We start from the raw sequence: 22337 nt of genomic DNA, 5'->3' as shown, positions 1-22337 counted from the left end.
CTGAGAGCAGGCTGGCCCATTCAACCGGATCAAGCTTGTGCCAACGTCGGCCCGTCACTCGGATTTTGGGGGGTTGGTGGAGTGCTATGGCACGGTGCCAGGAAAAGGGGACAAGGAAGTGATCTGACCACGGGAGAGGAATGGGGGGATCTGAGGTAATATCCCCGATGTTGGTCAGGACAGGGTCCAGGAGGTGACCCTTATCATGGGTAGGTTCGTTGTTGACCAGTCGGATATTGAATGACCTAAGGTCCTGAAGGAGATCCGAAACTGGGGAGTCTGTGGGGTCATTAAGGTGAAGGTTGAGATCACCCACGAGGAGAAAGTTCGAAGCAGAGGAGGCTAATTGTGACACCAAATCAGTGAGGGCGTTGAGGAAATTCCCTGGTGTCCCCGGAGGGCGGTAAATCAGCAGTCCTGAGATGGAGTGTGCCGGGGAAATTTGAAGGGCGAAATGACAACTTTCACAATCTGTGATATTGGCGTTGCTAGTCCGGCAAGCAAGGTGTTCTCTGTGGATGATTGCCAACCCCCCTCCTCTCCCTTTAGGTCTATGTAAGGTTTGGATAAGATAGCCTGGGGGAAGGGCATTGACAATATCCGAGTCCGTGCTAGCAGAAAGCCAAGTTTCTGTAAGGAACAGGACGTCCAGGCCGTGGTCCTGTATCAGCAAGTCGATTTCATGCGCATGCTTAGGGAGGGAGCGGCAGTTAAGGAGGCCAATCTGTAGTCCCGGCTTTCCCGAGCAGTGTTTGGCTGGGTTACAGCGAGCGCAGTTGACAAAGGGTTTACCTACTGCGTGGACGTAGTGACAGTCCTGATTCTTTTTCTGGTAAAGGGCCCGAAGCATGTCACTTGTGTACACCACACGATCCTGCAGCGAATCCGGCAGAGTTCCTGGGCCTGGGTCCGGCTGGGCCCGGACGGGCCCAGACGGGCTTGCCTTAGGCGCGCCCGCTGCGCCCGTCCGCTGCGCGTCCGAGTGTTGCCCATAGTTTTATACGGGAAGAGGGCGGGGGGGGGGCGTGGCCTTGGGAAGTGGGCGTGGCCTGTGAGCAGGCTCGCTCGCTGATGGCGGTGCTTGCGATTTCCTACCCCTTGGCAGCGTACAGATCGGCTGCATGGGGAATTTGTTACAGGATGAGTGCCCCAACCAGCCTAGCAGGTGAGGAAGAGGTGCATAATTCTTAAAATCAATTCACACAAAGTTTTAAAAATGGTACAATTTTGAGCAGAGCTCCCGGCTGTGCCTCAGGAGTACAGATTCATAGATAGATAGATAGATAGATAGATAGATAGATAGATAGATAGATAGATAGAGTGAGGGCGCTAGATGGATAGATAGAGTGAGGGCAATAGATAGAGCGAGGGCGATAGATAGAGTGCGGGTGATAGATAGCTAGAGTGAGGGCGATAGAGAGATAGATAGAGTGAGGGCGATAGATAGATAGATAGAGTGAGGGCGATAGATAGAGTTAGGGCAATAGATAGAGTGAGGGCGATAGAGTGAGGGCAGCAGATAGAGTGAGGGCGATAGATAGAAAGATAGATAGATAGAGAGATAGATAGAATGAGGGCGACAGATAGAGTGAGGGCGATAGATAGATAGATAGATAGATAGCTAGATAGATAGATAGGGCGATAGACAGATAGAGTGAGGGCGATAGATAGATAGAGTGAGGGGGCATAGATATAATTATGTGGCACTGAGTGGTATTGTGTGGTGTGTGTTGCATTCAGTAGAGTGTAATTATGTGGTGTGTAATTATGTGGCACTGAGTGGTATTTGGAGTGTATGTTGCATTGAGAGCTGTGTAATTATGTGGCGTGTAATTACGTGGCACTGAGTGGTATTTGGAGTGTATGTTGCATAGAGTGCACTGTAATTATGTGGCGTGTAATTATGTGGCACTGACTGGTATTTGGAGTGTATGTTGCGTTGAGCGCAGTGTAAATATGTGGCATGTAATTATGTGGCACTGAGTGGTATTTGGAGTGTATGTTGCATTGAGTGCAGTGTAATTATGTGGCGTGTAATTATGTGGCACTGAGTGGTATTTGGAGTGCATGTTGCATTGAGTGCAGTGTAATAATAATGGCGTGTAACTATGTGGCACTGAGTGGTATTTGGAGTGTATGTTGCATTGCGTGCAGTGTAATCATGTGGCGTGTAACTATGTGGCACTGAGTGGTATTTGGAGTGTATATTGCATTGAGTGCAGTGGAAATATGTGGCGTGTAATTATGTGGCACTGAGTGGTATTAGGAGAGTATGTTGCATTGAGTGCAGTGTAATTATGTGACGTGTAATTATGTGGCACTAAGTGGTATTTGGAGTGTATGTTGCATTGAGTGCAGTGTAATTATGTGGTGTGTAATTATGTGGCACTGAGTGGTATTTGGAGTATATGTTGCGTTGAGGGCAGTGTAAATATGTAGCATATAATTATGTGGTACTGAGTGATATTTGCAGTGTATGTTGCATTGAGTGCAGGGTAATTATGTGGCGTGTAATTATGTGGCACTGAGTGGTATTATGAGGAGTGTATGTTGTATTCAGTAGAGTGTAATTGTGTGGCATGTAATTATGTGGCACTGAGTGGTATTGTTTGGAGTGTATGTTGCATTGTAATTACGTAGCATATAATTATGTGGCACTGAGTGGTATTGTGTGGAGTGTGTGTTGCATTCAGTAGAGTTATGTGGTGTGTAATTATGTGGCACTGAGTGGTATTTGGAGTGTATGTTGCATTGAGTAGAGTGTAATTATGTTGCTTGTAATTATGTGGCACTGAGTGGTATTATGAGTGTATGTTGTATTCAGTAGAGTGTAATTGTGTGGCGTGTAATTATGTGCCACTGAGTGGTATTTGGAGTGTATGTTGCATTGAGTGCAGTGTAATTATTTTGCATATAACTATGTGGCTCAGAGTGGGATTTGGAGTGTATGTTGCGTCAAGCGCAGTGTAATTATGTAGCATATAATTATATGGCAGTGAGTGGTATTGTCTGGGGTGTATGTTGTATTCAGTAGAGTGTAATTATGTGGCGTGTAATTATGTGGCACTGAGTGGTATTGTTTGGAGTGTATTTGTAGTAGATGGAATGTGATATGTACATTTTGCCTAAGGGGTATGGAGTGTATAGTATATAGCTTGGTAGTGGAGCCTGTACACTAGCTACTCCAGGTCAGAATCGTCCCTGTGTCAGGGGCAGTCACAGGAACTAAGAAGTGTAGAAGTAACATCCATGTCAAGCTTGCTTTCTTGCTGCAGAACCGATGTAAGGCACACTGCCTAACCGAGGCCAAAACACCCAACTCCTGGACATATAAAAAAACGACCAACTGCCCTAACAACATAAGTTGAAATGCGAAAATAGAACAAAATATAGTGCCAAGAACTATAGTTGTTATGGGGTAATTGACCAGGCAACGAGTAGGGAGAGCTCCTGTATACGTGTTTGTAAATACCTAAATGCATTCCTTTTATTCCATTTTAGGCGTGAGAATACAAACAAATAATCATTAAACGTGCAGTAAACAGAAGGATAAAGTTAAAGGGATGAGGAGGAGGGCAGCTTAGAGGGGACAGGCAGTGGGGTCAGAATAGAAGGGCAGATATGAGGACTGGCAAAAGGAAAGAAGGAGTGGGGAAAGGCCAGGCAGTAGGAGGAAGGAAAGAGGCAGACAGGAGGACATAGGAAAGGGAGGAGACAGTAGGCAAATGGCCAGACAAGAAGATGAGGAAATGGCCAGACATCCGGACAAAGGCAAAGGGACTGAAAGAGGAGAAAAAAGAAGACAAACAGAAGATGAGAAACGTGGGGAAATGGAAAGAGACAGAAAGTACAGTACAGAGGAGGCAGGTACAGTTTTCTCTTTATGCAGGGTGGGTGTGGTGTATGGAAGAGGTGGAAAAAAAAGCACTTCGCAGGAGCAGCTGAAGGGCACTCAAAGCTCCTCAGTGTCAGTCGCAGATGCTGATGTCAGATTAGCCGCCAGGGCAGAGCCGATGCTATCTGCAGCCTCAGCCAGCCACATTCAATGCCTTTAATTAACAACAAGAGGGGGCAGTAGCTGAAACACCGGTGCTCCCTCCACCGCCACTGTGTAAACTAGTTGTTGCCCCATGTTCATCGGCAACTCGGAGGACAAGAAGCTGCTGCTTCTGAGGGCCTGGAATATCTATCACAGGGGAAACCCATTAAACCATACAGGCATCTGGGAAAATGAAACAAACTAAATACAATGATGCCTACGTATTGTTATAAAGATTACTTCTAGGAAGACCAAATACTACAAATTATCTGTCTTCTGTCTTTTACTTACTTATACGATAAATCTCTAATTTCAATTCTATTCATCTGGTAGCTATCAAAACAAATTTTACAAAAATAACACACACAAGAAAAATTGTTTCACATAACTTTTTTAGTAAACCAATACTTTTTTCACAAAAACTTTTTGATTATTTTTTTTAACTTTTTTAACTCATTTATATACATTTGCCTTTCTTGTTATACACATTTATATACATTTGTCAACATAACCATAATCGAAAGAACGAAAAATGTGTCCAAAACCCTTTTCTGATGGTTCAACAAAAGCCCAATATTTTTTAAACAAGGAAATTCGTGGTATATTATAGAACCTTAATTCCTTTGTCTCAATCACCCCAATATATAACAGCGGAGCCTCTGAAGCTGAAAAACAACCTATGGATCGATTCAATCATTCCGGCTCGCTTCTAACGCTGAACCTCTAACACTAACAATCGTGGCGTGTTTTTCCACGCTGAAATTGGTCACAGCGGGCTGCAAAGTATACTAATTTGAGAACTGAAGCATCGTGGATGTTCTGGATTGTCGCCTGGACGTTGTTGAGACACACCGTAAACAAAATATTGGACAGAGGATTGTGTCCTCGATATTGGCAGCGCTAATTTGTAGATTTGTGCATACTGTTGTACAACTTAATTACAACAAGGCTGACTGCAATCTTGTGCAGGTAGATGTGTTATTTTTGCCCAAAGTCCTGAAAAGGCCTGGAGTGGTGATAGGCCGAAACGCGTTGACTATCTTTACATCTGACACCCTATAACGTGGAATTATTACGTGAATTACTTGGGGAGAGCCTCAAAGAAAGAAGCATAAGTCACTTTCAGCTTCAGAGGCTCCGCTGTTATATATTGGGGTGATTGAGACAAAGGAATTAAGGTTCTATAATATACCACGAATTTCCTTGTTTAAAAAATATTGGGCTTTTGTTGAACCATCAGAAAAGGGTTTTGGACACATTTTTCGTTCTTTTGATTATGGTTATGATGACAAATGTATATAAATGTGTATAACAAGAAAGGCAAATGTATATAAATGAGTTCAAAAAGTTAAAAAAAATAATCAAAAATTTTTTGTGAAAAAAGTATTGGTTTACTAAAAAAGCTATATGAACCAATTTTTCTTGTGTGTGTTATTTTTGTAAAATTTGTTTTGATAGCTACCAGATGAAGAGAATTGAAATTAGAGATTTATCGTATAAGTAAGTAAAAGACAGAAGACAGATAATTTGTAGTATTTGGTCTTCCTAGAAGTAATCTTTATAACAATACCGTAGGCATCATTGTATTTAGTTTGCTTCTGAGGGCCTGGACACATCCGGAATGAAAGAGGGAGGGGTGAAAGCAGAGCAGCTACAGCAAGCCAGTATTTAAAGGTGCAAGCACTTATCAGAAGTGCTCAATGTCAATAATATTTAAAAGAACTTTGCGTATGCCACAACAGTCTGGCATTCACTCCAACTGAACAATGATTTGCCGGACTGGGAGGAAGTGAAATCACGGCAGAAGAGAGGCCAGGGAAGGGTCAGAATAAACAGTAAAGGGGGAGCAGCTGCACGCGGCAGAGCAGGAGACGTGAACAATGTAGGGAGGTGTGAGAGGATTATGGTGAGGGGAAGGAAGGTGAGTTCCATCATATTCAGAAGGGGGTCCCTACACCGTGGTGAGGAAGATAAAACTAAGTGATCAGTTGGATTTATAGCGAGTGGACCAAACACAAGCCGAGGAGCACACCCAATGCCGTCAGCTAAGAAAAGAATCGTGTTAGCATCAAAAACATGAAGCGTGGGAGATCAGATGGAAATATAACTCGAGAGTGTGATCTGAGGGCTGGGAACGGGTCCAAGCTTTCCCAGAGTCTGTGCCTTGAACTTGCACACTGGAGAGAAGACTTGGCGAATGTTGGAAGGGCTCAAGAGGGGGCAGTAGTTGAAACAACCCAAGCCCCCTCCACCGCCACTGTGTAAACTAGTTGTTGCCCCATGTTCATTGGCAACTCGGAGGACAAGAAGCTGCTGCTTCTGAGGGGCTGGACACATCAGGAATGAAAGAGGGACGGGTGAAAGCAGAGCAGCTACAGCAAGCCAGTATTTAAATGTGCAGGCACTTATCAGAAGTGCTCAATGTCAATAATATTTAAAAGAACATTGCGTGTGCCACAACAGACTGGCATTCACTCCAACTGAATAATGATTTGCCGGACAGGGAGGAAGTGAAATCACGGCAGATGAGAGGCCAGGGAGGGGTCGGAATAAACAGAGCAGGCGTGAAAGCACGGCGGGAGAGAAGCCAGGGAGGGGGTGGAACATACTGAGTGGGAGGTGTATGGGCGAGCGCAGACAGTGCAACACAGATTCCTTTGAAGTCTGATGGGGGGCGGGGAGCAGATTCCTTTGAAGTCTGATGCCGAGGCTGGCTGGCGATGTGCACGCGCCCAGCTCACATGAACTGTACCTAATCCGCAGGTTGGGTAGACTTTTCAAAAGCCTTACTATAATCTCGCACACCATCCCTACGGGATGGCTTAGATGAGACCTAAACATTTTAATGATCTCCACACCATGGGAGAAACATCCGCGGTGGGGAAATCATTGCTTTTTTTATTTTCAAAAAGGAAATCCTGCTTGATAATTTTGTTTTTGAAATAAAAAAAGTTTTAAAAAGTGTCCCATACTACACCGTCATGTTGAGGGAGCCACTCAGCGCACTTTCAATGAATTGACAGGAAACGCTGTGACAACCGTTCCAACCAATGGGAGAGAAGTCCTCTGGGGAGGCAGACATCTACAAATCCGATGTAAGGGTACTCAGTTGCCAAGCTAAACAGAAAATACCGAACCTCGCTATCGAAATCTGCCCCAAAAGAATAGAAGTCAAGGGCTATTCAGTGTTGACATTCAATATGTAGGCACGTAATAATCACTGGCTTAGTATTGATTATTGATTATACAGTATTCGCTCCCAAAAAATCAAGAAAGTTATTGGATTGTTCTACAGTATCGTTGTGTCCTGAATATTAAATACTGAATTTTATACTGACAATGTCTTCGGGATGAGCATTGGTGCAGGGCCTTCAGTACGTTTCCTTTTATTCTCTTTCTTTTCTCGGCTTTCCTCTTTTCAAGTTTTTACTAAGATTGTGGTGTCGTTTCTACTTATCTTTTAAGAAAACGTTCTGTATTTCCCTTCACACTAGCTTCATATACTTCCTAGAGAACAGCAGACGCGAAATTATACTTTGCACGTAACAAGCTGCAACTTACAGTGTCAACAATATTGATAGTGGCCATGATGTGGTGCAATACTGAAGTTTCATTCCTTTGATAGAATTCAAACTGAAAAAGACAACAGTGGAAATCATTCATTACAATCTAACAAAAACAGAATAATGTTTACGAAAAGGAAATAACAAGCATATTGCAGTGGGTATTCATACTTTTTAAAGAAAACAAAGTACATACAGGTTGCAGAGAGTATAAGGGTTTCAACATTTAGTATGTATAGTAACAAACCGTCACTTATAAACCGGACTGCAAAGCAATGCTAAGACTTGTCAATGTACTTAATTTCATATAAGATCTATTAAAATCTACAAATCCTACCTGTCAAGTATGAAAACTTATCATTTGGGTTACATACAATAGTGTAGCTGTGCTATTAACACCCACCGTAAATGCTTATGTACTTTATCCAGGAACAGTGATATCAGATGTGTAGACTCTGTGCCCTGGACTGGTACATCCAGGGGGTATCCCACAATATTCTCTTAGTACTGTTAGGTTGTAAAGTTCATTGAAGCTTAAGACATACCAGTAATAGAGGTGAAGGTGTTCAAGTAGGAAAAAAACAAATTCAGATATATTGTTAGATGACCATTACAGAAAACCCTCCCCATGAGCCTCATGAGGTGGATAGAGAGCACCATTGCAAGACTTCAAAGATAACTTTAATAAGGAATACAATTATTCCTTTACCACTGAAAGTCATTTGAAATGATGATTCATGGAGCCCCTTTCAACTGTAATGTTCTATAATGGATGCAAAGTGATATGTTGCTCTGCCATTAAAAAAAAGATGAATAAAGATTCCCTCCTGAGTTAATTAAAAAAATTCTTTGTAAATGTATTAACACAACATGTCCATGCAGTGCCTGCTAGGGTGCCCTTCTGTCCCCAATAGTGTGAAGCAGAGAAAGAGTTGGAACAGATGTCTAATCCAGGTTTCTCCTGCCTCAACAGTGAAGGTTAAAGGATGGGTGGGGGCAGGGGTTACGATGTTTGAAGTACGAGTCTGCTTCTTGTGCTTCTGACATCTTCCAGGACACCTCTGTCATCCTTCAGAGATACCCTGCCGGCACTCTAGCCCATTCTGCTTTTTCTACTGGCCCTCTGGAATACCCAGCCTACTCTAAGTCATACTCAGCCAGCTTTTAATGACCTTTAGCGTGCAATCTCAGATAGTCTGCTGCTAATTGGGGGTCTTTAACAGCCCTCAAATTACCACAGATTACTCTCACAGACCTCACAGATCTTCAATAAGACCATATTTACCATCAGTCAACCCTACGAGATCCTAAGCTTATTCTCAGTTTCCTTCAGATGCCCTATTCTAGCATTAAAACACCTTGTGCCAACCACTAAACAATCCTTGGGGACCAACAGTTAACCAATAGAAACCCCCTGGCGGCACTTATCCTTCACAGGCTCGCAGTCACCCTTAACTGGACTTCAGACCTACTTTGATAATGCTCAAAGGTTTTCAAACCCCCTACTATTTGTCCTCAATCTTTTAAGGCATCCTCAATCTGCTCTAGATCTGCCATATAGCACTATCTAGTGGCCCTCAGAGAGCTTTAGCAAGCTTAAGAAGGCCTTGAGATCCTAATTTAACTATGAGAAGCCCTTAGCTGGCCCTTACATTCAATAGTAAAGCCCTCAATGACCATAAGCTCACCCTTAGCATGCAATCAGAAACTCAAAGCCTGCTCCACAGACCTTCAGCGCCACCAGAGCCTAAGATCTCCCGCATGAGCTCTTACCTACAATCAACCAGCTCTCTGGATCCCCAGACCGTCACTAAAAAAACATCGGTTACAGGGATGGTTTAGTTAGGTTCAGATTTTACATATACAAAACCACAGAAATACAGCAGTTATAATTATAATGATCTCAAGTAACTATAACTCGTGCCCTAATGTAACTATAACTCGCGCCCCCACCATGCAGTTTAACATCAATAATTTCCCTGTAAATGTTGTAGTTATGTTATCATTGATGCCATAGAAGATGTCATGAGTAATGTAATACATGGGATATTTAGCAATGCTTGCGAAAGCACAAGTTATTGTTACCTAATGGCACAAGTTATAGTTACTTGAATAAACCATAACTGCTAATTTCTATAGTTTTGTGTATGTAAAATCTGAACCTAACTATAACGTCCCTGTAATCTTTGATTTCTTTAGTGAATTGTTTAGGTTTTTAAAAATTATTTTCCCTAACTATAATTTCCCCTTTGTATTGTCAGTTAATTTCTTATGCTATTTCCTAACTATAACGTCCCTATAACCTGGGTCTGTAAGTGGGTGTGTGAGTGGTTGTGGAGGGTGGGTGTGTCCGATCGGCTGTGTGGGTCTGTGAATGGGTCTGAGAGTGGCTGTGTGGGTATGTGAGTGGGTCTATGGGGGTGTGAGTGGCTGTATGGGTGGGAGAGTGACTGTCTGTGAGGGTTTGAGTGGGAGTAAGAATGGTTTTGTGGTTCTGTGAGTGGGTGTGTGAGTGGTTCTCTGGATCTCTGAGCGGATGTATCAGTGACTATTGGGGTGTGTGAGGGTGTGTGAGTGACTGTTTGGGTTTGTGAGTGGGTGTATGGATGTGTTAGTGGGTGTGTGAATATGTTTTTTTTTTTAATTAGGGTCTGGATCCACGGATCAGCCGTTAATTTAGATGGGGGCCGCACTGAGCGTCATGGGGGATCCTCACATTTTTCAACACTTTTGTCCCTATCAAACAATTAGTGTTCTTATAAAGCGCAAGTACTCACCCGCGAGGGTCTCAAGGTGCTGGGGGGTGGGTGGATGGATCTGCTGTCCCTCACAGATCCTTCCATCAGTCCAATGGGGTTAGGATACTTCCTCGTTTCTATCCTATTTCTACTTTATCCCCCCTCCCGGGAACCATGTCCCGATTCTCAACTTTTCTCCCAGGTTGCGGTTGGCCAATAACGGCGTTGCTGCTGGCATGTGGATCTGCAGATCCTTTGTGGTGGATCCGCAGTGGATTTGCGTCTCTGCATATAAAAACATCTTTTGTCTTTAATAACTCCAAAACTACTGAATAGATTTGCACCAAATTTCTAAAAGCACTCTTAATGGACCTAGATCAAGCTCTTTGCCACATTTGGTGTAATTCTGTTTAAAGGTTCGAGCTGTAGTTGTTTCTATATTCCCTATTGGAAATTGTATGGGGAAAATGCGTTTTGGGACCCCCTTGCTTGACGAATCACCCCAAAACTTTCCAAGCAGCAGCTAAAGTGACTAGCAAAATAGTTATGAAAATGTTGTTAAGATTCGTCAAACAGCACTAAAGATATTAGCAAAAAAAATCCTATGGAAACTGGGTCCAGTAGGAAACATGTGTGTGTGTGTGTGTGTGTGTGTGTGTATACACACACACACATATGAACAAGAAAAACCAGAAAGGTTACAGGGACGCTATAGTTGGGCTTGGATTTCACTCGTACAAATCCATTCTACAGCTATAGTAACCTGGCCTAACTCTAACTTATGCCCCTGCAATGCACTGGTTCTGACCTCATATATTACATCACAAATGAGATGGTCAGTGATATCACTGATGACATCTCAAATGACATCACTGATGACATCATCCAGTGAGTGTGCTTTGTAAAAGTTTCTGTGAGTTGAAGATACATACTAAGATACGTCATAAGTTAAATTACTAATCTTTCTGTACTACTAATGAGTGATACTGTTTGTAAAAGATGTTATCTGAGTGGCACTGTGACTGTATCAGAGTGGGTGTCTTAGTGGCTGTATGGGTACCTGAGTGGCTTTATGGGTGAATACGTCGGCGTATGAGTAGCTGTGTGGGAGAGTGAGTGGCTGTATGGGTGAATATGTGGGTGTATGAGTAGCTGCATGGGAGAGTGAGTGGCTGTATCGGTGGGTGAGCGTGTATGCAAGTGAGTGGCTGTATCAGTGACTGTGGTGGATGTGTGAGTGGCTTTATGGGTGGAAGAGTGCGTTTGTGAGTGGCTGTATGGGTGACTAAGAGGCTGTGTGAATGCCTCTATGGGTGAGTGGGTATGTAAGTGAATGTATGGGTAGGAGGGTGGCTGTTTGTGTGTATAGGTAAGTGAGTGGGAGTGTAAGTGGCTATTTTGCACAGTAAGTATTTGTGTGAGTGGCTGTATAGATGAGTGAGTGGGCACGAATGACTGTATTGTATGTGGATAGGTATGTTAGTGGTTTTGTGGATGAGTGAATGGATGTGTGAGTGGCTGTATGGGTGAGTGTATAGCTCACTTAGTAGCTGTTTGGGTGTGTGAGGGGTTGTATGAGCCAGTGAGTGGTTTGTGGGTGTGTGAGTGGCTGTATGGGTATTTTAGTGGCTGTGTGAGTATCTGTATGGATGAGTGTGTGCATGCCAGTAGTTGTATGGGTCTGTAAATAGGTATGTGAGTGGTTGTGTGGGTGTGTGATGGGTGTATGAGAGGTTGTATGGGAGTAAATGTATGTATGTATACTTGTAAAGCGCACTGTTACCCCATCTCGGGGCGTCCTGGCGCTGTATACCGCTGGGGAACCCGTCCTGGCTTTCCCTGTAAGATGGTCCCTCCTGGGCACCCCCAAGGTGAAGCCAGGCATCCCCGGCGCTGATAGGGCCGTTGTGGAGATTAAGCAGGCTATTGCCCAGAGTTGCAGAGTGGGACCCATGGTTAGCATAGGCACCTAGGTGAGAATTATCGAGTCCGCAGACATTGACCCAAGACCCTGCCGCGTCGGGAATTGAACCCTGGTCCCAGGCGGACCTCTGCTTCAGGGTCTGCCGCTTCTAACCAGTGAGCCACACTTCTCCACTGTGAAAGTGTGAAAGTTGTTCTGTGGATGATGTACTCAGTATGTCACTGACCATGTGATAAGTGACGTAATATGTGAGGACATAAGCAAAGCATTGCCGGGGCGTAAGTTATAGTTGGCGCTGGTAACTATAAATGCTGAATTTAAATGGTTTTGTATGAGTGAAGTCTGCACCTAACTGTAACGTCGCTGTAACCTTTGTTTTTCAGTGAATTGCTAAGGTTTTTTTAATTCTATTTCTTAACTATAACGTCCCTGTAACCTTTGTTTTTTTCAGTGAATGTGTATGTTTTTAAAATGTTATTTTCTAACTGTAACATTTGAGAGGGGTTGTGTGAGTGGCTGTATAGGTAGGTGAGTGGGTGTGTGAGTGTATGTGGGTGTGAGAGTGTCTGTGTGGATCTCTGAGTGAGTGTGTGAGTATCTGAGTGGGTCTGTGACTGGATACATGAGTGCCCGAGTATGTCAGTGAGTTGGTGCATAAGTCTCTGACTGGGTCTGTGAGTAGGTGCATTAGTGTCTTTGAAGGTCTGTGAGTGGATGAATGAGTCTCTGAGTGGATGAGTGAGTGGATTCATGAGTTTCTAAGTGGCTCCGTGAGTGGTTGTGTGAGTCTGAGGTTTGTGCCTCCTCTGCTCATTTCTGCTTGTTTTTCTGCCTCTTCATTCTCCACTCCTGCCCTCTATTTTGCCTTTCTGCCCGTTATTGTGCCTCTTTCTGCCCATTTCAGCCCTTTATTCTGTCTCTTTCTGCTTGTTTCTACCTTTATTTTGCCTCTTGCTGCTCATTTCTGTCCTTTATTCTGCCTATTTCTGCTAGTTTCTGACCTTTAGTCTGCCCCTTTCTGCTCGTTTCTCACCTTTATCTTGTCTTTTTCTGTGCATTTCTGACCTTTATTCAGCCTCTTGCTCCTTGTTTCTCACTTTCAGCTTGCCTCTTTCTGCTTGTTGCTTACCTTTATTCTGCTTGTTTCTGCTTGTTTCTCCCCTTTATCTTGCCTCTTTCTGCTTGTTGCAGACATTTATTTTGCCTCTTTCTGCTCCCTTCTGACCTTCCCTCAGGACTGCTGGAGAGCCTCGGGTCCCAGCTGGCCTCCTACAGGATCCGGCATTCCTGCTGCATGCAGGAATCTGCTGGAAATGCAGCTCCTTGCATGCTGGGGAAATGCTTTCATTATTTCTCCCTCCCTGCATATCTGCAGGCAGGGAAAGAGATGAAACCTCAGCTTCCAGCGGGCGGGAGCACTTTGATAGCTCCAGCTTGCTGGAACCAGAGTGTTTGCTTTTCCTTGGTGGGAGCTGTAGCTCCCACCAAACAAAAGCAAACAGCTACGTTCCAGGGGTGGGCACCCTGGGACATAGCAGGAGCAGGCCCTGGTGAGTGGCAGTCTGCAGGGCCATTGCTGGCTCCAGGAGGGGGTATGCAGACCCCCTCCTTGTCTTTTCATGAGCTGGCCCCTGGGAGGTGGTCGTCCCCAGGGCCATATTTGGCCCATGAGGGTGCCCGCGCAGCTCACCTTCCACATGACTTATACTTGCTGCCCCTGTGAGGTGGTGGTCCCTGGGGTGTGGGGTTTGCATTGCTCCCTGCTTATTATTAATATTAAGCCCCAGGAGGTGGTTGCCCCCGGGGCTCTAAAAAGCTCAAGGAGCGTGGTCCACGAGCCCCCCTCCAATATTTTAAATTAAGCCCCAGGGAGGTGGCGATTCCTGGGAGTCAAAAGAGCCCAAGGAGGGGGGTCCGTGCAACCGCCCTCAAATATGTAAAGAAAGCCCAAGGGAGGTGATGATCCCCTGGGCTCTAAGAGCCTTACAAGAGGGGTCCTGGGCAACCCCTCTATATTTATTTTTTATAAATGTCCCTGGGACATGGCCCATCTAGGGGCTCCAAGAAAAAAAGTACAGGAGACCATGATTGGTTTTTTTTAAATTTGCCCCACATTCACGACTCCATCAAGTTCCAGCAGCAAAAATGTTTTAAAAGTGCTCTTTGGCCTTGACAGGGTCACAGGGGGACCCCACCATCACTGTGAGAGGGTAAGGGTATTCCTACCTGGCCCCCTTTTCTTTCTTTTCACCTTTTTTTTGTGGTGCTGCCATCACTCCCTGGTTGAATTAGATTTTAGCACAGGACTGTTCGATCCTCTGCGGATTGGCGTCCCTATATATATATAAATTTGTGCTTTTTAAATACCACAAAGACTACTGAACAGATTTACACCAAATAACAAAAAGGGTTCTTTCAGGACCAAGAGCTACCTTTCTGCTAAATTTGGTGCAATTACGTCCAGTCGTTCATGCTCTAGTGGTTTCTAAAAATCTCTATGGTATTTACCATGAACAAAACACTTTTTTGACCCCTACCCCCCTTTGCTCAGCCCCAGCTTGATGGGTCGCCTCGAAACTTTCCATGCACAGAAAGAATCACTGGTGCACTTTTTGGGGAAAATTTCGTGAAGATTTGTCAACTGGTGCAAAAGATATAGGCAAGTCAAGAAACGCTTTTCCTATAGAAGCATGGTCCTAACTTGAATTTCCTATTATGTCGGTATCTATGTGTGTGTATATATGCCTACAAGATTCCACCGTGAACTAGTCGAACTCAAGGGTCGGTGCCGTTTATCGTGAAGGTGACACTCATGGAAATATGAAAATTGTATATATATAAGAGCTCCGGCTTGGGTCCAAAAGGCTTGAGGTGCACTCAAACATCAACTCTGGGCTCCAAGCTCCAGCCCCATTCAATCGGTGCAGATGCCGCCAACCGGCTGTCTTTCACTCATCCAGAGCCACCCATCAGAGGGCGCGTTATCTTGCATAAACGAGAGACTGTTGCTGGTACGTGCGTATCCTTCACCACGAGCCCTTGAAGAAGAAAAGTTATTTTCGAAACGCGTCGGCACAAGTGGTGCAAGACTGTGAAAGACAGACTGTTGGCGGCATCTGCACCGATTGATTGGGGCTGGAGCTTGGAGCCCCGAGTTGATGTTTGAGTGCACCTCAAGCCTTTTGGACCCAAGCCGGAGCGTGTGTGTGTGTGCGGAGCTAAACGCGTCAGGGAGGGCACTTGCTCTTGCACTTTAATTGCAATTAAATGGATTGCTGGCATTGACTCTTGTAATGTGGCTTTTGTTCGTGTTTGCGATCTAACTAAACACTTTTTGGATTGACAACGAGGTCCGCGCCTGTTGTTTCCGTCACGTTTGGCGGTCAGGATTCAGCGTTGAATATATATATATATATATATATATATATATATATATACACACACGCTCTGACATATATATATATATATATATATATATATATATATCTATATATTACCTACTGGCGGTCGCCAGTAGGTATATATAGTTAGGATTTTTTCTCTATGGGATTTTTGAAAATTCTATGTCTAATAACTTTGGCGTTTGTGGACGGAATTGGCTGAAATTTTCAGGAAAATGGCACATTTTGTTTCTGAGCAGCCCTTGAAAATTGGGGGGGGGGTTCGTCAAGGGGGGGCCGAGAAAAAAGGGGGGTCCCAAAACGTGTTTTTAACATTGAGTTTTCCATAGGGCGGTTGGCCTCACTTTTAGCCCGAACGGCTGAATGGATTTGCACGAAACTTGGCAAAATTGTAGGGACTGGTAGCCCGATGTGCCTTTGCTAGGTCTCAATATATGTGCTTCAGTGGATTTTGAGAAATTAACGTTCAAAAAAAGATATATATCTGTAACAGCGGACCGGGCAGCGCTCCGGTTCGCGGACTTTACGCGTTACGGAGCTTTGTGAAGCGAAGCTGATTGGTTCTCCGGCGTCTGTGAACATTCCAAACAGTCCGTAGCGGCCGCCATCTTGTCTCTCGGTAGGATCGAGAGACAAGCGGAGGCCAAAGCGAGGGGGCAAATGACCATAAGGGGGCATAGTAGATCCTCCCTGACCCTCTAGGTTTGATGTGGAGGTTTTAAAAGGGCCCCGCGGGGCAAAAAAAATAAAAAATAATAATAATCGAACGGCTGAATGGATTTGCACGAAACTTGGTAAAATATTAGGGACTGGTAGCCCGATGTGCCTTTGCTAGGTCTCAATATATGTGCTCCAGTGGATTTTGAGAAATTAACGTTCAAAAAAAGATATATATCTGTAACAGCGCTCCGCTTCGCGTAACGGAGGTTTGCGAAGCTGATTGGTTCTCCGGCGTCTGTAAACATTGCAAACAGTCCGTAGCGGCCGCCATCTTGTCTCTCGGTAGGATCGAGAGACAAGAGGAGGCCAAAGCGAAGGGGCAAATGACCATAAGGGGGCATAGTAGATCCTCCTTGACCTCTTAGGTTTGATGTGGAGGTTTTAAAAGGGCCCCGCGGGGCAAAAAAAATAATAATAATAATCGAACGGCTGAATGGATTTGCACGAAACTTGGCAAAATTGTAGGGACTGGTAGCTCGATGTGCCTTTGCTAGGTCTCAATATATGTGCTTCAGTGGATTTTGAGAAATTAACGTTCAAAAACAAGATATATATCTGTAACAGCGCTCCGCTTCGCGGAGATAAAATTATCTCTGTATTACCTAGCTGTTGCTAACACCAGTTAGCGACGGCTAGTAGGAGATAGCGACCATCTTGGGCCCCACTTTGCATGTGAGTGATATTTATCACTAATGACATGCAAAGTGGGCATGCCAAGATGTTAGCGACTGGAAACAGTCGCTAACATCGCTATCTCCTATTACCAACTTTTGGAAATATTCGCGATAAGCGCGAATATCTCCAAAAGCTACCACCTGCCCTGAGCAGTTCTTAGCCATGTTATCCAATGGGAGGTGGATAACATGGCTAAGAGCATTAGCTCGGTAATGCATGAATATCGCTGAGTTTTCAGCGATATTAATGCATTGCGGTCGTTTTTTATCGTATTTGCGATAAACCTTGATAATAGCAAGGTTTATCTGCGATAATTTCTGAAGATGCTTAGCGGTAAAAAATTCGTTGCTAAGCATCGTTAGGGATAAATATCGCTTAACTTTGGTAATATGCCCCAACGTCTGTTAACGTTCGATTCGAAGGAAATCAGGAAGTGTTGAAAAACATTGTCTGCGCCATCTTGCCTTTTTTCAAATGCCACACTTTTGTCGTGCACGGCAGTCATTTTAGATGCCTTGACCAGACGCACTCTCTGCACGCTGTCGATCCTTAGCATGGCTCCCCACCCTCGCAAGCATCTCCCCCATGCAGTGGTCACCCCCGCTCTCTGTCTTATGCATGGGTAATAAACCACCCCCCATCTGCGCTGCTCTTCCCTGAGAATCACACCCTGTGCCCGCCCGACACCTCCCTTTCGCCCTATTCACTACCGCACCCTCTGACACTCCTTTTCCTCTGTGTCCGATTGTCCAGGCCGGTCCTAGGCTATCAGCTAGCCCTGCAGATGTAGTTTATGGCCCCAGCTGTAAAGAATCACCCCTCTTCAAAGGAGTTATAGTAGATCAAGGCCCACACTCGATGAGATCCGTCACAGCAGACGCGTTCCTATTATCTGAAAACCATCCTGTATTGTGATTGGGGAGGGGACCGAGCCTGAAGCGGAAGATTCCAGGGATGACTCTTTGTACATCAAAGTTTTTACAATTATGTGTCACATTAAAAATATATAGCACTCCAACAAAGTAGTAAGATTATAAAACTTTAATAACTTATAAATATATACAAGAAAACAAAAACAGTAATAACATATAAACATTTTTAGGGAAAAACAACGAAGTAGCGGTCGGCTGTGCGAATAGTCCCAACGCAGCACAACGTCCAGATTTCACTGATTTCGGAATCCGGCGTGGGGCGTCGCGGGGGGTGGGTCATCAGTAGCAAACTGTTGTGCGAATAGTTCCAAGGCAGCAGAACGATGGCACCAAGGTGATGTCCAGTAAGTTGCCGCACTGGTTTTGGTATCCTACAATGCTGCTCCGAATAACGGCGTGGGGCGCCCCGGGGGAGGCGGCGTGAACGGGCCTCTCCAGGTGGAGTCTCGTCTGTTGTAGTGGGGCGCCCCTTTACCGTTTCAGTTGCCATTCCGTCCGCTTTTGGTCCACTGTGTCAAAAGCCGCAATTCAGCTGAGTTGCGCCCACTCTTGCGGTGCAGCGATAGGCGGCTGTCACAGGACTCTCAAAATGGCGGCAGGCTGTTTCCTTTTTGGGCCTGGTCCACTGAAATGGCCCTGGGACACCTTGGAAATCGGACGCTTGTCTGCTAGGTCTTGGACCCCATTCTCGAAAGCGTCCCCTCCGCCTTGAGGATTCATCAAAAGTTTTGGGGGCCCCCGACTCCTGCAGGCTTCTGGTGGGGAGCGGCTGCCATGATTGCTCGCGGAATGACTACGACGGAGCCACGAGATGGTGGTGCTTTCATGGTGACGCCAGCTTCAGTCTGAAACATCCAAAAACAAGGTGGGGCTTTCATCGTTTGGGGAAAAAAAAAGTTTTCATCCAATGAAAAGTGTTGTTTTTAGGTCATATGATCAAGCCTTCCATCATTAGGAAACCAAAAGTAAAATGAACCAATGAAAAGTTTTATAAACAAGTCACATGACCTGTTATGCGGCATAGGGTATAAAATGCGTAGAAAATACGTTGGCACGTGAGGCGGCGACAGTAGCGGACCGATGTGCGAATAGGCCGAAGGCAACACAACGCGCCAAGATCCGGATGGCACCGAGGTGGTGTCCAGCAAGTTGCAGCACTGGTGTGGCCATCCTACAATGCTGAAAGTCGGCGTGGGGCGCCCTGTTGGCCTGTGAGTTCGCGTCAGTAGAGGACCGATGTGCGAATAGGCCGAAGGCAGCACAACGCGCCAAGATCCGGATGGCACCGAGGTGGTGTCTAGTAAGGTGCACTGGTGTGGCCATCCTACAATGTTGAAAGTCGGCGTGGGGCGCCCCGTTGGCCTGTGAGATGGCGTCAGTAGCGGACCGATGTGCGAATGGGGCCAAAGGCAGCGCAACAATGTTTTCTGAATAGAAGACACCACAAGGCGCTGAGATGCCAAGATCCGGATGGCACCGAGGTGGTGTCTAGCAAGTTGTGGCACTGGTGTGGCCATCCTACAATGGTAAAAGTCGGCGTGGGGCGCCCTGTTGGCCTGTGAGATGGCGTCAGTAGCGGACCGATGTGCGAATGGGGCCAAAGGCAGCGCAACAATATTTTCTGTATGGAAGATACCACTAGGCGTTGAGATGCCAAGATCCGGATGGCACCGAGGTGATGTCTAGCAAGTTGCCGCACTGGTGTGGCCATCCTACAATGCTGAAAGTCGGCGTGGGGCGCCCCGTTGGCCTGTGAGATGGCGTCAGTAGCGGACCGATGTGTGAATAGGCCGGAACCAGCACAAGGCGCCAAGATCCGGATGGCACCGTGGTGGTTTCATAGTTGAGAGGCACTTCATCTGCAGTGGGGCGCCGAGATCCGGAAGGCACCGAGGTGATGTCTAGCAAGTTGCTGTACTGGTGTGGTCATCCTACAATGCTGAAACTCGGCGTGGGGCGCCCCATTAGCCTGTGAGATGGCGTCAGTAGCGGACCGATGTGCGAATGGGGCAAAGGTAGCGCAAGAATATTTTCTGAAGAGAAGACACCACAAGGCGCTGAGATTCGGTTACCACCGAGGTGATGTCTAGCAAGTTGCCGCACTGGTGTGGCCATCCTACAATACTGCTCCGAATAACGGCGTGGGGTGCCCGAAGGGGGGGGGGGGGCGGCATGAACGGGCCTTCCTAGGTGGAGGCTCGTCTGCTGTAGTGGGGCGCCCCTTTACCGTTTCAGTTGCCATTCAGCTGAGTTTCGGCGCTCTTGATGCTACAGCGACAGGCGGCTGCAACAGGACTCTCAAAATGGCGGCCTGTTCTTTGGATTTGGGCCTGGTCTACTAAAATGGCCCTGGGACACTTTAGAACTCGGACGTTCGATTTTTTTTTTCCTTTCCTGTACATGCAAAAAAAGGTAAATTCCCGGTACGTTACACGCTTCATCTGCCACGATGTACTCTCCAGAGGAACCGAAAAAAAATATAGTTATGGTAACTATACCATGCATCGTCATATGGAGAGGTGGCACCAATTAATTATAGTGCTGCATAAAAGAGAGATTTGGAGGAGAACCCCCGACCTGCCAGTACATTCATCAAAGAAGTGGCACTGACAGCATCAGAGGCAAGGGAAATGGTCCCAAATATTTAGAACTTTGGAAAGATTAAAATGACATGTTTAGATTGTGGCAAATTAATTTCATGTGGACAGATGAGTGTTACTCTAATAAATACTTACATACAATTTAAATAGAATTAATCAACCAAAAATATTTTGATCCACACAGTTTAATTCACAGTGGGATACAGTATATCTAATATACATCATGTGAAAAACAATCAACTGTATTTAACGTCATACAGTGCCCCGAGGAGGGAGAAGGAACGTGATAGTGAGGAGATCGTGAAGTGGTGGGATTAAGTGACAGTAAAATCAATCTTTTAAGCACTTATTCATGCTATCAATAAAGTAGCAACAACTTGCATACCGCATAGTGATATTATTTGAAAGAAGGCATACGACACAAGGTACAGTGTATATACAAAATGTTGGCGTGAGGTTGCCACAATTAAAACAAACAGTCGACGTTTCGACCCTCTTGTGGTTGCAGGATCGTTTAACCTTGCTGTGGGGTCTTCATCAGGACCATGGGGGGAGGGTTGGGGCAAAGGACCTAATGGGGGTATAATGAATTTCAAATTAGAGGGTAGTAAATCAACCTCAAAATTATCACATAGGTGGAGACAAACATGTATCATGGAGGTCGTTAAGGTATGTTCATATCATTGATTGGACAATGCAACATTGTGCGAGTCCAAAACTTGACACAAGGTAAATTCAATTAATGCCCGGAGTTCAAAAGTGGGCTTATCTGAAAGCCTAGGGAAACAGGGACTAGTACGCTAGACTGGCCATACACTTACTGACGGCGGTACCCACGGAGAAGAGGTGGTAATCGATTAATTAGGCGTGTTGAGGGGGGTTTATGTCCGTGAAAAGCTCAGAATTAATGCGCGGCCATACATTTACTGGAGGCGATCTAAAACGAGAACTAGGGATGACTGCTAGGGGCAATGGCGTGTTCCAATTAATACAACATCAACCGCATAGCAAGTGTTAGTAATGCGCTGGGAAAAAGAAATTATAAAAATATTAAACAATAAAAATATATATAATGGGCCAATGGTGGGTTAACTCTGGCTGGCGAGTCGGGCACATTGAGAATTATCTTACCAAAAGTCCGCGTCCTGCTGGTCTCAGGTTTTAATAGTCAGATGGTTAAAATCTGGTGGAATGGTGCTGCATCTGTGAGAATGAGCAGGCAATAATGTAATTTAGGGACTGTCAAATTTACAAAATTACATGTTGCCCAGGACCGGGTCAGCGTAAAAAGGGGGGGGGGGCGGCTTACCGACTGCTAGCGTCATGTTGAATCTCATGGATCGGTAATTTCAGACTTCATGAGGTTTCGAGATGAGTCTGATGGGGCAAGAAAAATAGGGAGTATTTAGTTTGAGGGACATTTGTTAGAAGATTCATGGAGGGGAAAGGCCATCGAGCACAGAATTACTTACTCGATATAAATGACTTGAAAGGCTCCGTGCGCGAGTTGCGGTGCAAATGCCGCGCTTCCTCGTTTGGGAAGGGAGTCATGGTGATGAGTCACGTGGTGGCCCAGGATGGAATGGAACTAAAGGAAAGACTAGAGGGTAAAGGCTCAACAGTGTGTAAATATGTAAAATTTGGAATGACCAATGACTGGTGGTAGGTTCCATAGGGTGTTAATTGTGGGTTGGTCAACCCACGATTAACACCCTATGGAACCTACCACTTGTAGAACATTTCAA

General features: G+C 45.3%; 1 protein-coding gene across 8 annotated transcripts in view; it reads right to left on the bottom strand.

The window, feature by feature from the left end:
* The window catches only part of LOC144791723 (disintegrin and metalloproteinase domain-containing protein 9-like), a 2314109-nt gene that overhangs the window by 1637633 nt on the left and 654139 nt on the right, over nt 1-22337 (bottom strand). For all 8 annotated transcript variants that reach the window (XR_013602453.1, XR_013602452.1, XM_078666491.1 and 5 more), the window contains one exon: nt 7601-7672. Coding sequence is in view for 6 of the 8 variants with exons in the window: in XM_078666491.1 (XP_078522617.1) it covers nt 7601-7672 (72 nt within the window). In the remaining 2 variants the exon portion in view is untranslated. The remainder of the gene's footprint in view (nt 1-7600; nt 7673-22337) is intronic.

The sequence above is a fragment of the Lissotriton helveticus genome, chromosome 11, assembly GCF_964261635.1.
Source record: "Lissotriton helveticus chromosome 11, aLisHel1.1, whole genome shotgun sequence".
NCBI lineage: Eukaryota > Metazoa > Chordata > Amphibia > Caudata > Salamandridae > Lissotriton > Lissotriton helveticus.
This window is presented reverse-complemented; position numbering and strand designations above follow the sequence as displayed.